General features: G+C 49.1%; 1 protein-coding gene across 2 annotated transcripts in view; it reads right to left on the reverse strand.

Moving 5' to 3' along the window:
- ENDOD1 (endonuclease domain containing 1) overlaps positions 1 to 14970 on the reverse strand; it is a 28212-nt gene continuing 13242 nt past the window's right edge. Inside the window, exons 2-3 of one of the 2 annotated variants that reach the window (XM_082682501.1) lie at positions 1654 to 4246; positions 1 to 1556 (exon numbers count right to left, since the gene is read on the reverse strand). In XM_082682501.1, coding sequence (XP_082538627.1) covers positions 3044 to 4246 — 1203 coding nt within the window. In that variant the 3' untranslated portion in view covers positions 1 to 1556; positions 1654 to 3043. Of the gene's footprint in view, positions 4247 to 14970 lie in introns of both variants that reach the window. The other variant, XM_082682500.1, reaches the window with a different exon arrangement.

Genomic DNA, 14970 nt, shown 5'->3' on the forward strand with positions numbered 1-14970 from the left:
TGAGTTGTCAATGATTACTTTATTGAGCATTGCAAGGTGCACAGCATTGTACATAGCCTGAAAATGTCAAGGTGACTTTTGTCACACCCTCTGTTAAGGCTTCCCTCATTTCCATGGTCTTGTGGGCTTTGTTCCTGTGCTCCAGGGAGTACGTGCTGGAACCAATTCTGCAGCACTCCTACACTGTGTTTCAGCAGTCAACAGCACCATGGGTCCACTCCACTAGGTTTCTGGACTCCTCCAAGATGGGGTCCATGTATTGCTGGTCTCTGCAACCTTCATGTTCAAATTAAGGTTTTGAATCTTGGACGGGATCCATGTTTGACAGATGAATGATCGACGGAATGGTGAGTGCTTCATTCTAGGTCCTTCTCCCAACTCCCTAGTCTGCATGTAGGTGGATGTGCTGATTGGGGAGTGAGAAGCCAACATTCAAAAGGCACAATGGAAAAGAGGGGGGGGGCCAAAGGCGTGGCTCATCCACAGACTAGAAATTAGCTCCGTAATAATGAAGAGCTGACTTCCCCAGGGCCCGAGAACGTAACAGAGTGACAGAAAAATCTTCCAAGCTAAAGACAGGGGTCATCAATCCAAATTCTCACCTCAAAGCTCAAAGCAGCTTGGGAGGACCATCCAGCCACCTGCTGGTGTCAGTGTCCATAAATCAGGCTCAGCTACCTCACCCTAAGGGTTTATTTTGCCTTATTATCCATTCCCAGATTTCACAAAAGGCCACACAAAAATAAATAAGACACTAAACAACTAGAAGTGAAAAGAAGGCATTTCCAAATGGCTCTCAAGAGGCGGTTTGGGTGCCCCTGTTCCTTGCCTGGTCCCAAGGGGTTCAAGCTTCCATAGATGCCCTCTCTGGGCCTATCAGTATGCAAATACATACTGTGAGGGAACAAACATTCTTCAGGGGGGCAGGAAGCATGGTGCTGTGCATGGACGGCTAACGGTTTCATCCCATAGGCTCAATCCATCCGATTGATGAGCCAGGGCTTGGGCTCTGTTGGTTGGATGATGGAAAAAACCCAGGGAGGCAGCTGAGTACTGACACACACACCACCATATCTGACATCCCAGGGGCGATGGGACATGTGTGAAAGACGTTGGCTCCTGATCCGCCACGAGCCAGCAGAGAAACTAAAGACAAGCCTGGTGCCTCCCTGTGCCTCCGTTTCTTTATCAGTTGAAGATTTGGCCAGACCATCTATCTGGTGGCTTTAAAGCTTCCCTTCCTTTCATCCAGCAGGATTCTTGACCCATCAGTACCAAGGCAAACCCTCACCCTTCCACGTACCTCCACACGGCTGAAATGAAGGGAGGCCCACTACAGAGTCTCACACTCACAAACAGAAGTGTTGCTAAAATGCTGCTTAAGATTCTTGGATAAGTCTAGTGCAACACCCCTACCATGGACCAGTCTGGCGTTCATAATCCCCAACACTGTCTCACCAACTGATCTACTCTGGGTGTGATTCAGTTCTTTTTCTCCAAAATGGAACTCACTACACTCACATTTCTGATCTACCTACCTTCTGGAAGTATTGTTTCTCTCCATTATTCCCTCCTTGTTGCCTTCTGGATCCCAGGTGTTTACAACTAACTTTCAGATGAATGGTACTCTACACCCCAATGTCAGTATTTTACATTTGGCCCATTTCTATCTCATGGCAACTCTTTAAAATGTTCAGAAAAATCCAGATGATTCCATCTCAGCTGTGGAAGGCAGAGCAGTTTGGAAGATGCTGCTTTCTCCTTTAGGGCAAGATTTAAAATGATAAGTGCTTGATCAGATTAGCTCCCAAATCAAAATTGCATTAATGGGAGAGTTGTGTTTTCTAGCCTCAAACACACTATAAAATGAATTTCCTAAGACACGGTGATTCTTAATCAAGTTTATGCTTATATAAACTTATATATGGATATGGGTTGTTTGTTTTTTTCTGAAATGGATAGAATAGTTGTTTTCTTCTTCTGTGGCTCTTCTGTATACATTTATACCAAAACAATCATTTAAGGATAGAGGTCAGAGTATTTTACTATAATGAGTACTTGTCTGAGGCATAACAAAGACTGACCTAGAATGCTGGAGAGTACAAATTTTCCTATTGGCTAACATATCAATCTTTGAGCTCCTTCTTGTCAACCAGAGACTTAATCTACGTCAAGTTAATCCAAGCTTAGCTAAGGATTCTCAAACCTACACCACCTACTCAAAGCAGGGTTCTGAACTTTGTACTCTCCTCTTTATGCCCAAGAAGACTGTGCTACACTGTTCAAAGGGCAAACAATTTTCGCCCTTGCATTCAAACTTTGTTATGTCACATTTAACACAAAATGCTTATCATTACCTTAAAAAAAAATGCAGCAAAACTCATCTTGGGAGGGGGAAAAAAAAAACAACTAAACACACACACACACACAAACGAAAACAAAAAACACGAAAACTTACACGTCCTTCAAAGCCATGGAAAGCTCAGGGATATTAGCAAATCTTTGTCCCTAAGAAAGTTATTTTAACAAGAAAGCATGTCTGCACTTCACCAAGGTCACCTGAGTTAGAAAGAGAAGCAAATGAAAACAAATCGACCAGCAACATTATATAAGTTGTGCCTCACACCTCCTAACAGAAACAAGATTCCCACCCCACTCTCTCAGAAACTCTTTGGGTTAAGGTTGTCTCCTTCCTAATTCTTCCCTTCTCTGTAATTCCTAGTTATCACAAATGAACACCAGAGTATCTCAAGCGGTCCATCTAGCAACAGAGTGAAGGAAGATTCTAATGGTTTGGAAGTTTGCCCATATCTCACAGATGATCTACCTACCCATAAGCCCATTCTCAACATCTCTCTTTGGTCAAGTCTAAATTATACCATCTTCCTTTGCAAAACATGCAAATACCCCTACCACAGGCCAAGATATAATGTAATTGAGAGCAAACAGAAACCCATTGTAAAGACAAAATATTCCAGCTTTCTCTATTAAAAAAAAAAAAATCAAATTTAATGTAACTGGACCCTGCTAGTGTTTTTGAGTTCTATAACTCCCCTGAATTGTCAAAAGTAACCCGGTAGCCAATCCTCTTGCAGATACTAAAAATAACCTGAAACAGGCTCCCCATAGTGCCAAAAGCAGCGTCAAAGAGCAGAGAGAGGGTGCCGCCCAGGCCCATGGCGATGTCCTTGCACACAAGTGGAACCGCGCCTATGGTGTGCATGGGGAAAGTGGCCACGTCCACAAGGACTCGGACCGGAATGCCCAGAATGCGGCAAACAGCCTTCAGCAGACAACAAAGGATCCGGAGAACGGCCCTGATGATTTTGACCGTGACTTTGAGTACCTTCCAGGGAATGCTGGCCAACTCTTCCCCGATGGCCAAGAAGTAGGAGATGGTGGCTGAACCCAAGCGGTAAAGGCAACTTTCTATGCCGTTACACACTTGCTTGGTAACAAACCACAGGACGTACATAATGTTCTTCAGGACGCCCACGGCAACGTAATAAAACAGTTGGAAAAGCTTGATGACGGGGGTGGCGAGGAGGCCCATCAGCTTGCCCAGAAGGCCCCTCCCCTCCTCAGCCGGCTCGGGAGGCAGCAGCGCTGAGCCCTCGCCCTGGGGGCCGGAGAGAGGACGAGCGGCCTCTTTGGTCTGCGCCGTTCGCTCTTCATCCTGGACTTGGTTAACCACTTCCAGGATTTTTTTCATTCTCTCCGTGTCCTGTTGGGCCTCGCCGCAGTTGTCCTGGAACAGCCGGGGGCTGGACGGAAGCAGTTTCTCGAGCTCGGGCACCATCACGTCCTCTATGATGTCACCGTCGCGCGCGTGCTGGACGAAGCCCATGGCCCAGCCGGCCCCGGGCGCGGCGCAGCAGGCGGCCAGCCAGACGAACGCGGGGATGGCCACTCTGTCCTTGACCTTGCGGCGGGAGGGCACGGCGCCGGCAAGGATATACAGGTCCGCCCCGCCGCCGCACTGCGGGGTCAGGGCCCGCTCCATCAGGCTGCGCAGATCCCGGTACCACCGCTCGCGGAAGGACGGGGCCATCGGAGCTGCGTTTGTGAGCGCGAACGTAGCCACTTGGAAATCATCGCTAAGGGAGACTGGGTACACCTGTCCGCTTTGCTCATCGGAGTCCAAGTAATCTGTGCTGAGGGCCTGCTGGCTTCCCAGGCTGTTCACAGAGGTGACGGCATCAGCCTCATCACTCGCCTCCTCGAGGTGGCTGGTGGGGTCGTCGATCTGAAAGAAGAGAGCAAGTGTTGAGATGCATCCTGTTCCCTGGAGAGAGGGTGCCCCTGGATCGCCTGCACTTGAAGCCGGGGCTCTAGAGTAAAGTCCCTAGGGCACCAGCCCTCCCAGCGCCCGGGTGGGGAAGGGCTTGGTTCTCTGGTGCACACACACACTCCTTCCTAGTATCCCAGGACCCTGGTGTTTGGAAGCAGCTGCAGAAGAGGCTGTTTCCTATTTTATTCTCTATGTACACTCCGCCCTTTCTCTGTGGTAAGATACTCTTTCTCTCTCACGCATACACACAGATTGGGTATTATGAAGCCCCTCTACTATATCATTTATTAAACATTAAATCCCAGGGTCTTAGAACAGTCTGCTCACGGACCTCCACTGACAGACATGCCCTTGCGATTCCTGCTTCTTGTATTATAACGGTTTTTTAACCTATGACAAAACTTTCTTCTGCTCCCAGGCTCACTAGTATTTGAATGTCACTCATTAAAGAACCATCTGAATAGCTAAATAAAATCAGAATAACCGCTCCCTGTCATCACTGGTCTTAACTCTACAGAACAGCCCATGGGTCTCGGTAGGCTTCCCTTTCTGAAGGAATGTCAGTGTATTTGTAACTAAAATACCAAACTCACCTATGGGAAACTGGACTAAAAATAGAGTATTTGATTTAGAGATTAGATTTAGAGATTCAAAAATAGAGTATTTGATTTATTTGATTTAGAGATTTGATTTAAATCAAATATATTCTTTGAGACATGATCGTGTAAAGGGCAGTGTATTTTTCCATGTTCTCTGCAGACACAGTTTAATGATCTGGTTATTGCCATTATAGTAAATTACAACACTGCTCCCTGAAGACAAAAATACGCCTGTGATGTAAGAGGTAATTTCAGATTGCATTTCTGGGTTACACTTGCCCTTCGGCACGCACCACTAATCTTGCTCTTTGGTTTCCCAGAGGAACCTCTGGACCAAGGGACGGGTACAAAGCTCACTCTGTGTGCTCTACCTCCCTGTGGACCTGGTTCCCTTGGGCTGCCCACGTCATTTGATACAGTTCCTGCGTTTAATGGAAAATTTTTTCCCTAATCACAACATGCTAAGTAGGTTTTAGAAAAATGAACTCTTCCCCCTCCACCAGCATCCTGCTCCATAAATAATCATAATAAATTCCTTTTCGAATTTAGTATCAAGAAAAAAATGGTTTCTCTCTATGAGTCGGTCTCTGTACCAGAGAGTAAAAGCTCTTGAAACCCATGGGGTTTCTTTCTGTTTGGGAATTAACTGAAAGGAGACTTTCAGAGTTCCTGCCAACATGCATGTAAGAAAAAAAAACTAATTGGGTGCGTGGGTGGCTCAGTGCGTTAAGCCTCTGCCTTTAGCCCGGGTCATGATCCCAGGGTCCTGGGACTGAGTCCCGCATTGGGCTCTCTGCTCAGCAGGTAGCCTGCTTCCCCCACCCCCCACCCCCGCCTGTCTCTCTGCCTACTTGTGATTCTCTCTCTGCCAAATAAATAAAATCTTAAAAAAAAAAAAAAAACAAACTAATTTAGAGAATTACAAATGAGGGGCACCTGGGTGGCTCAGTCGGTTAAGCATCTGCCTTTGGTTCAGGTCATGATCCCGGAGTCCTAAGATGTAGTCCCACATGGAGCTCCCTGCTCAGTGGGGAGTCTGCTTCTCCCTCTCTCCCTCACCCACCCTGCACTTGCTTGCTCTCTCAAATAAATAAAATTGTAAAAAAAAAAAAAATCGCAAAGGAGGACTAGAAGGGAACTACCCATCTATTCAACAATATTTATTGAGCATATATTACATGTGAGCAGGACTAGGGAAGGAAGCAGTAGCATGGGTAACCCCCACACCCCACACCCCCGTCAATACTTCTTAAGAACTACACGCCAGGCCCTCTTCTGAAAACTTCACATGTATTAAAACAGCATGTATTAAAACTTCACATGTATTTTTTTTTTAAGATTTTATTTATTTATTTGACAGACAGAGATCACAAGTAGGCAGAGACGCAGGCAGAGAGAGAGAGAGGGAAGCAGGCTCCCTGCTAAGATAACGGTGCCTGCTAAGTCTTCACTCATTTAAACTCACCAAAAAACTAGGTACTATGGCATTGCTATCACCTTTGGATAAATGAAGACACTGAGGCACATCCAGCTTAAGAAGCCTAGTCTAGGTCACACAGTGAGGGATGGCAACATCACGCAAACACGCCAAGCCCAGCCCCATGGCTGGTGACCTTAATCACTGCTTTATGTGCCTCCAACTAGACCTTCATAACATGAAGAAATGCACCATCTCTTTGGGGAAACAAGACGTAGATACAAAGTTAAATAGGAAACCAAGATAACGGTGCCTGCAGATTACCCTAAATGCTGCAGAAGTGAGATAAAGAAAAAGAGCGAATGAATTCCAAAGGAAGGAAGGGCACCATGAATGCAATCAAGGATGACTTCTTTCTTCTTAGAGAAGACAGAAGCTGAGGCAGGATTCGAAGGATACATAAGACTTCCATAAATGTAGACACACAGAAAGGTCAGTGAGTCTTTTTTTTTTTTTAAGATTTTATTTATTTATTTGACAGACAGAGATCACAAGTAGGCAGAGACGCAGGCAGAGAGAGAGAGAGGGAAGCAGGCTCCCTGCTGAGCAGAGAGCCCGATGTGGGACTCGATCCCAGGACCCTGAGATCATGACCTGAGCCGAAGGCAGCGGCTTAACCCACTGAGCCACCCAGGCGCCCCAGGTCAGTGAGTCTTAACAAGACTTCTAGACCAAGGCATGGGGGCAGAGACCAGCGGCCTGTAAAAATAGGATTCTTTCTCTTTTTTAAAAGATTTATTATTGGGGGGAGGGGGAGTGAGGAGCAGAGAGAGAGAGAGAGAGAGAGAGATTATCAGACTCCCTGCTGAACACGGGGCCTGAAACGGGGCTTGATCTCACGACCCTGAGATCACAACCTGAGCTAAAGTCAAGAGTCGGACACTCAACTGACTGAGCCAGCCAGGTGCCCTCCAAAATAGGATTCTAAGTAAGGACAAGCAAAAGGCTGAATTGGAAAGGACAGTAGGAAGCAGAGTATCAATGATCTGATACACAGAAAACTCACCATCGGAAAATTACCTCGACCAGGGAGTGCCCACTATGCACCAGGCACCGTGGAAAAGGCTTTACACAAAGCATCTGTTTAATCCTAACAGGATCCCCATCGCCTCAGATATGGCAAGAACTGTAAAGCAAGTTTGCAAATAATTACAATTTGGAAAGCACTGCCATGGGGGCATTTACTCTTCACATAATCCAAGGGGCAAGGCACTATCTCTGTTTGACACACAGGAAAGTGCAAACTCAGAGAAGTGATAGGGACAAGGTCACCCAATAAGTGGCAGGCTGAGGTTTATAGCCAGCTTCTCAGACTCCAAAGCCCCCGCCCCAGGCCAGCAGCAGCCCACGCCTCTGGGCGAGGAAGGGAGCATGAGAGCCACATGTTGGCCATGCTGGAGGACAGGTGGGGGACAAAAGACACATGGGAAACACAGACAGAGCTGCAGGAGAATCAAGTACCTTGGGTCACACCAGAAGTCAGGGGAAGAGAAAGCTTTAGGTAGAGAAGGTCAATAGTGTGCCCCCCCCCCCCCAAAGAGAGAGGAAAGGGAAGGGAAGGATGGAGACAATGATCAAAGTCTTTGATGATTCGAGAATCCTTAGTAAGACTTCAAAGCCCTCGATTTCCACTGAGGGCTCGGGAAGGAAGGCAGACTGTGAAAGTGACGGGATACGGGCAAGCGTGGACTGCAGACATGGATGGCTTGTAGGAGAAGTCTTAGGTAAAGGCAGACGATGAGCAGGCCCTCAGCCAAGAAGCAGGACTCCCAGGAATCAGCAAAGATGGTCTTCCAGCCCCCCCACACAACCCAGGGCCAGGAGCCCTGGGAGTGGGGGTGTTGCGAGGTCTCCGTGTGTGCAAGGAACATTTGGGGGCCCGGAGGCATCTCAGGGGAATAGCACCACAGCACCAACTGAGTCCCTGAGGGCTTCTGGGCTACGAAATCCATGCAAGCCTCAGGGACCTGAGTCAGCTGGTGCAGATTTGCCGCAGTGGAGTCTGTCACCAAGTGTGGTGGGAGGAGCTATTTGTGAGTCTGCAGAACACAAACCTAAAGCTGCAGCAGTCGGCAGCAGTGAGTGCTGCTGCTTTCCCTTCTTTCCTCCTTCCTCTCACTCGCTTCTCAACTCCCCTGGGAATTCACAAGCACCTTTTCTGAAGCTGTTCAGAGGCCTGGCAGGTACAGGGGCGCCCCCTTCACTGCCTTCCTGGTATCAAGACAGCACAAGGATTTTGACGGGACAGATGACCCAACGGGGCCAGAAGAACAGAGTCCCAGCAAAGACCCCCAACACCAGTCAGGGGACTGTGCCGAAGGGTGAGAGAATGGTAGCAGAGGGAGAAGGGTTGTGTGCCCTGAGAGAATGCAGAGGCATAGAATGTTCCAGAACACAGAGCTGCACAGAGCCTTTGCAGAGGGCTGGGATGACCAGATCAGGAGGATGGGAATGTGGGAGAGGCTTACAACTAGTCACATAGTTTAGTTTTAAAAAGAGCCCACACGATGGATCCAGCAGAAAGAGATATCGGGGGGAGGGGGGGCTGTCCATGTGGAGATCGGGCTCCTGTGCATTCGCTTCTTACATTTTTACAGACAGCAATTTCCACAGACACCAGGATCATCTCTCATACTTTCGTCTGCCTAAAACATCATGAAGATTCTGGGCATGGTAGCTTCTAGGTAGGTGGTGACTGATTAGTATACTGGTGATGACGACAGCACTGATGGCATTGGGGGGGTGAGGGGAAGGATAGCAGAGGGAATGCTTCTGGGAGCACATGAAGAAGCCTCAGGCCGGGATCCAGGATGACAGAACCTCTGCTGAGAGCACAGAGGGGGAGGAGGAAAGGGGGTGTTGGGAGCCGGGACTGGGGAGTTCTCTGCCCTAAGTGGGGACATGCAGGCAGAGCCCAGGGAAGGTCTGCAAGCCTCTGGGGGTCACTGTGTCAGGGAATTCAGGAGAGAGGCAAGGAAAGATGCTGGAAGGAAAGGGAGGCTCTGTGGAGGCCGCCCAGGACTAATGGGCCAGGCCAGCTCTGCGTAGGCCAGGACTGTCATTTTTGTACTTGTCCTACCCACAGTCCAGGGACAGATGCAGAGAAGGAACTGGTGACGATGAAGGGGGCAGAGGGCGTTGGCATCAGAGGCCGGGGGGCAGAGGCCGAGGGCGGCAGGTGACGGCTACGGGCACTGCTCACAAAGAGTCTGTATGCAGGTGAGAAGCAAGACAGGCTCAGGGGACGTGGACTGGGGGTGCCAGGTGGGAGTAGCTGGGTGTGGCCCAGGAGGGGGGATACAAGGGATGGTCAAGTTGAGCAAGCTGACCACCAAAGACAGAGTGGGGAGAAGGTAGCCAGGCCCTGAAACCATGTTTCCCCATCTGTCTATGCCCCTGAATGGAAGAGTCCCAGCCCATGGCCAGTGATCTCTGGGTCCCAGCACCCAGCACAGGGGCCCTCCGCAGCAGGAGCGATTGGTAGCCGCTGAAAGAATGATCTCATCCTGCAACAGTCTGCCGGTGCCCCTCCTGTCCTCGGGTTTGCAGAGGAGAAAGAGAGGCCCCGGAGAGAATGGCCTGTTCTCCAGTTCTGCTCTGGGATCTGCTATGTGGAAAAGGTGGTCATCTAGAAGGATTTTAAAAGGTTGTAAAACTTTGCAGTGATTCGGGAAGGGTGGAGTTTCTCCTCCTGGGGGAGAATCTTAGGCTGGGGCTAGAGAGGCACTTGCAGGGCTGATCCAGACACGATCCTATCGTCAGGAGAGACCCAGGGGGCCCCTATCTAACTCTGTGGGGACAAAGAGGCTATTTCATTTGGGGAGTTGTTTTATTTTCAAGAAGAGCTAAGTAATCGATGGGCTGAACAGGTGCTGTTCCAGTTCTGGTTCTGCCCTGATCTATCACACACACACACACAGACACACACACACACACACTGAAAAGATGCTATCATTTCATGACCACCTCCAAGCAGGGAGAGGGCCCCTCCTTACAAGGAACAGGAGTGCTGCTGACAGTCGGAACATCAGATAATCTTATCAGACCCGGAGCTGGCTGGTGCAAAACAGGCCCTCTCCACAGACACGCACAGGAGAAGCAACATCAACCAGGTCTGAGGCCTCGGGGGAATCCAGAGAGAATGCCCACTCACCCCAGAAAATACCAAGCTGGAGGGAAAGCTGCCTTTCAGAAAAGGAGCAGGAGGCTGGTGGGACCAGGAAAGCAGAAGAAGGATATTTGAGGAGGAATAATCCTTAAGACCTTGCAGCTCTCCGGGAAGGCATAAACAGAGTTCTGACCCACCCGTTTAAGAAAAAAAAAAAAAAAAAAATCCTCCCTGTTTGGCATCCAAAATATTCTTTATCCTCTTGGGAACAGAAACAGCTTTAGAAGACTTAGTAAGTTTTTTTTTGTTTGTTTGTTTGTTTTTAATTTTGATTCTTTTTTTTTTTTTTTTCCTTCGGAAAGAGAAATGCAGGGTTTTCCATTTCCTGACCAGCCCTTCAGCACTGAGGCGGGCTTCCCAGTCCTGTCGGGCCTTCCTCCCAGTGAATCACCCTTCCTTTGGGCCCCCATGGCCACTCACACACCTTCCTGCCTCAGGGAGCAGCGGGCATTTCCAGCTCCGGCCACTGCGAGCCCTGGAGGTGCTCAGGGTATGTCCCCAAACCTTAGGGGTGCAAAGGCAACCAGTGAAGGGTTCTCTCCTCCTAAGTCAGAGGATGACAGAGCAGAAGATAGACTACAGTTCCGTTCCAGCTCCATCGCAGACTTTTCTTTTTTCTTGGAAGTTAAAAAAAAAAAAAAAAAATAGAAGGGAGGGAGTAAAAAATGCACCAAACCTAAACAGCAGTACCAGTGGGAGGGGACACCTGAGGGGAGGCTGGCCGCTGGCCTCAGGGACAGACCAACTCCCCATGGGCTCCTTCTCACACAAAGCGCCAAGTTTCAAACCCCCTCCAGGAGCCTCCCGAAAGTGGGCCGACTCCTTTAAGACCTTTCCAGAAGTGCAGTCCCTCCTCAGGTTACATCATCCCCGCTCTTCTTGGGTTTCCTGCCTTGCTACTTATTGAAGCCCGTTTTCCACTCTCTGCTCTGTTCTTTTCCAGAGCAATTATTCTTAGCATGTGACTGTGTGGTACAGAATTCTGGAAAAGTCCGTTAAGCTGAGACATTTCCATTTCTAATTTTTTCCACCTTCTGGGGTCCAGACCAGATTAGAGGTTCTTGGGTCTGGCTGCGCATCAGAATCACCTGGAAGCTTTGAATAAAATATGTCCGAGGCCTCACCCCAGCCCAATTAAACAGGAATTCTGGGATCAGGAGATGGCTGGGAATCGGGATGTTTTTAAAGTTCTCCGGGTGATTCTGAGCTGAGAACCTGTGGGGCTAGACCTGTATCAGTGTTTCATTGAGCCCGTCAGTCTCTGCTGGAATTAACTCCTGCCCAGATGGCCGGTACAAGGAATCAGGGACGGCTCTTTAAATTAGTAGGTTTCAAAATTCAGTTTGTATCAGAAGCTCCTTGGTCCTTGTTCTTGTGCTTCACCCCAGGGACAGACTGCGTGGTGTGGAGTGGGGCTCCGAGGGCACTTTTACTATCATCCCAGGTGATGCTGATGAACGGGGCGGGGGGGGGGCGTTCCCCATGAATCCCACACCTAAAAACAAATGTTTGAATCACCTTAGGGTAGTGCTCCAGCTGGGTTTACTGATTCACGTGATGCTTGTGATTCCGGAGTGCATTATCCTCGCGCTGCAAGAGCGCCGATGATGATACTGAGGGAGAGAACGAAGTACTGTAGGGCCATTTAAGCCTGCCGCCTATCGGACCCGTTAGTAGTCTGGTCACAGACGTGTGTAAGCATGGATTTCCTGCCTTATCCATACGTGGAACCAGAAGCCCATTTTTGCTATTTATACTCTTTTGAGCATATCTCACTATGCTAAGGTCTTTGACAGCAACCTCGATTTCCTGGTTAAATGACAAACGGGCATATTTGTCAGCACACCCCCCTCCCCAAAACTCCTCCAATCTCTTCCCTCAAGTCTTCCCTTACTTCAACCAAAATAGGCTAATCCATCCCCAACCATGTGAGTTACATGGAGGTCATGTGACTGCTTCCCTGGTTCCGTCTGCACTGCCCCCTCCTCCCTGCCCCCATCACCTGTGACCTCAGGGGTTAGGGGGTGCCTCCACCATCCCTCTCTACTTGCATTCCACCTGGCTACTAGGGCCCAGCCCCGGCCTCACAGCCTCCCGTGCTGGGTGGTCCCCTTTGGCCTCCCACATCCATTTTCCACTTTTCTCCACCTGCTCTGTGCCCCAGGAGGCTGACTTTTAGGGAGCACATCGTCTGAGCTCTCACGCCCTCTGGCTTCTGACTGAAGCAGCCAGGGGAGGATGGGAGAGAGAAAGACTGAGGCATTTCTTCCTCTGCTCCCCCCGCCCCCCACCTGGCTGCTGTGGTTCTGGCTCTGACTGAGTTTCTCAGTGGTCATGGCTCCAACCAGGCTCCCACCTGATCCCACAGGCTTGGAAGGGTGACAGCCTCCTGTAAATGGCTAGGCCCTAGCAGCTTTGCCATACCTTGTTGACTCCCTTAATTCTCTGGAAATAATTTCTTCATTCCATTCTTTTGGTTAAGCTACATGGAGAGTTCCATCCGTTTCCTTCCAGGACCCTGGTGCAAACAACCTTCCCAAGATCGCTTTCCCAAGATCGCAACTTTCCCAGTCCCGGGAGACTGATTCCACCTTGGGGCCTTTGTGGCATGAGTTACTCACAGAGTTGGTACACAGAGCCGGTTCCGTTGAGTAGGGAAGGTCCCTTGGGTAGTCGAATATGGCTACCCAGACTGGGGTCTCCCAGACAACCCAGCTATCTCAGCCCTCATCAATCAGTATGCTATAGCTAATTTCTATTTCGAAAGTAACTATTTCAGATACTCTCTCTGAAAGAAAGCACTTCTTACCACATGACCTGACCCCCTCCTACCCACCTCCTTGCCAGTCACATCCGGCCAGCAGCCCATCAGAGGGCACTCTCTCGGATTTTCAATCCAAGAAATTCAGAGACTGACAACAATCAGAGTGTGAAGCAGTTTATGGCTGAGAGCCAGGTTGACTCACTGAAAAGCAGGAAAGCTATGAAAAGACCAGGAGAGGAGGATAGACACTCTGAAGACTAAAAGACCATTTGACTTCTAGAAGTTTCCAAGCTCTGGTTCCTTGGAGGCCTGTGTGTATCTCGGTTCCCATGTCTGTGAATCTACCAGGGATCTATTACCACAGCCCTGCCCTTCACCTGAATAAGCTTGCGTAAGCCTGTGATTCATATGCCAACCAGCCTGAAGTATCAGGAGAACCCAGCAAGTCCCCTGTGGGAGTTGGGGCAGGAACCTTATAGGCATGAAACCTTCCAGACACCTGGATTAAATTTCAGAAGCAAATGAAGAGATAGGCCTGTCTTGGTTCCAGAAGTCTGGGAACAGATCGGAGGGGCACCCCATGGAGCAGAGAGAAGGAACTTCTACCGAGCTCCCCAACAAAGACCATATCAATGGGCAAAGGAACATGGAGGACAGTGTATGAGCCACTGAACTCTGAGAAGAAGCTGAGACCAGTCACAAGGAAGGTAGCAATGGAGAAGGAGTATGGATTTTTGTTTTTGCTTTTGACCAGCTCAACAGTTTTATTAGAGAAATCCAGGGTTACACAGGACTTTAGAGTTGGTGTTGGGACTTTTTTTTTTTTTTTTTTTTTTGCCGAAGTTGCATACGACACTGACAAGCACTGGTTCTGCATCTGCTTGGCCTGACCTGTCTTCTTGCATTTGGCCACCTTGAGAGTCTGACCTCTTGCTTTCCTGGCACAGGCCAGGAAACCCCTTGAGAAATAATAGTAAGGCCAACAGGAGCATCGTGACCCTCAGCCTGGCATGGTCTGGGAAGCAAAGTTTACTTGTTCATTCTGCATGCTTAATGTATGCATACTGAGTGCTTGGACACAATGGGGAGTGCCTTTTGCATACACTGTCACACCATCTTCCCAACCCTCACCGGTGGAATGGGGACAATTTGTTAGGCCCATGCCACAGAGAAGGAACTAAGCTCCACGAAATTCAGTAACATTTCCAAGGTCACAGAGCTGGTAAATGACAGAGTTAGGACTCAACCCAATTTTGTCTCTCTACAAGTCCCACCCTCTTAAACACTCTGTATGCTTGTTCAGTCCTTGCCCCTTTGGGGCTAACAGTCTAGAAGGAGAGAATTCAGTGATGGTCACGATCTGCCTTCCTGACTTAAGTAACAAGACACCTGCAGAAACGGACTTCATCTTGATCCAAGGCGGTGTCTGAGACTCCTACTTCTTGGCTTGGTACTGAGAACTCACTAAATGGTTTCCATGTGGATGAGAATGGCAACACCCATCACAATGTCAATCAGCAACTGGGGGGTGTGGCTCCCAGGTGGCTCAGTTGTTGAGCATCTGCCTTCGGCTCAGGTCGTGATCTCAGGGTCCTGGGATTGCATCAGGCTCTCTGCTCAGCGGGAAGCCTGTTTCTCCTTCTCCACTCCCCCTGCTTGTGTTCTCTCTCT

Source organism: Mustela nivalis (assembly GCF_964662115.1).
Source record: "Mustela nivalis genome assembly, chromosome: 9".
Classification (NCBI taxonomy): domain Eukaryota; kingdom Metazoa; phylum Chordata; class Mammalia; order Carnivora; family Mustelidae; genus Mustela; species Mustela nivalis.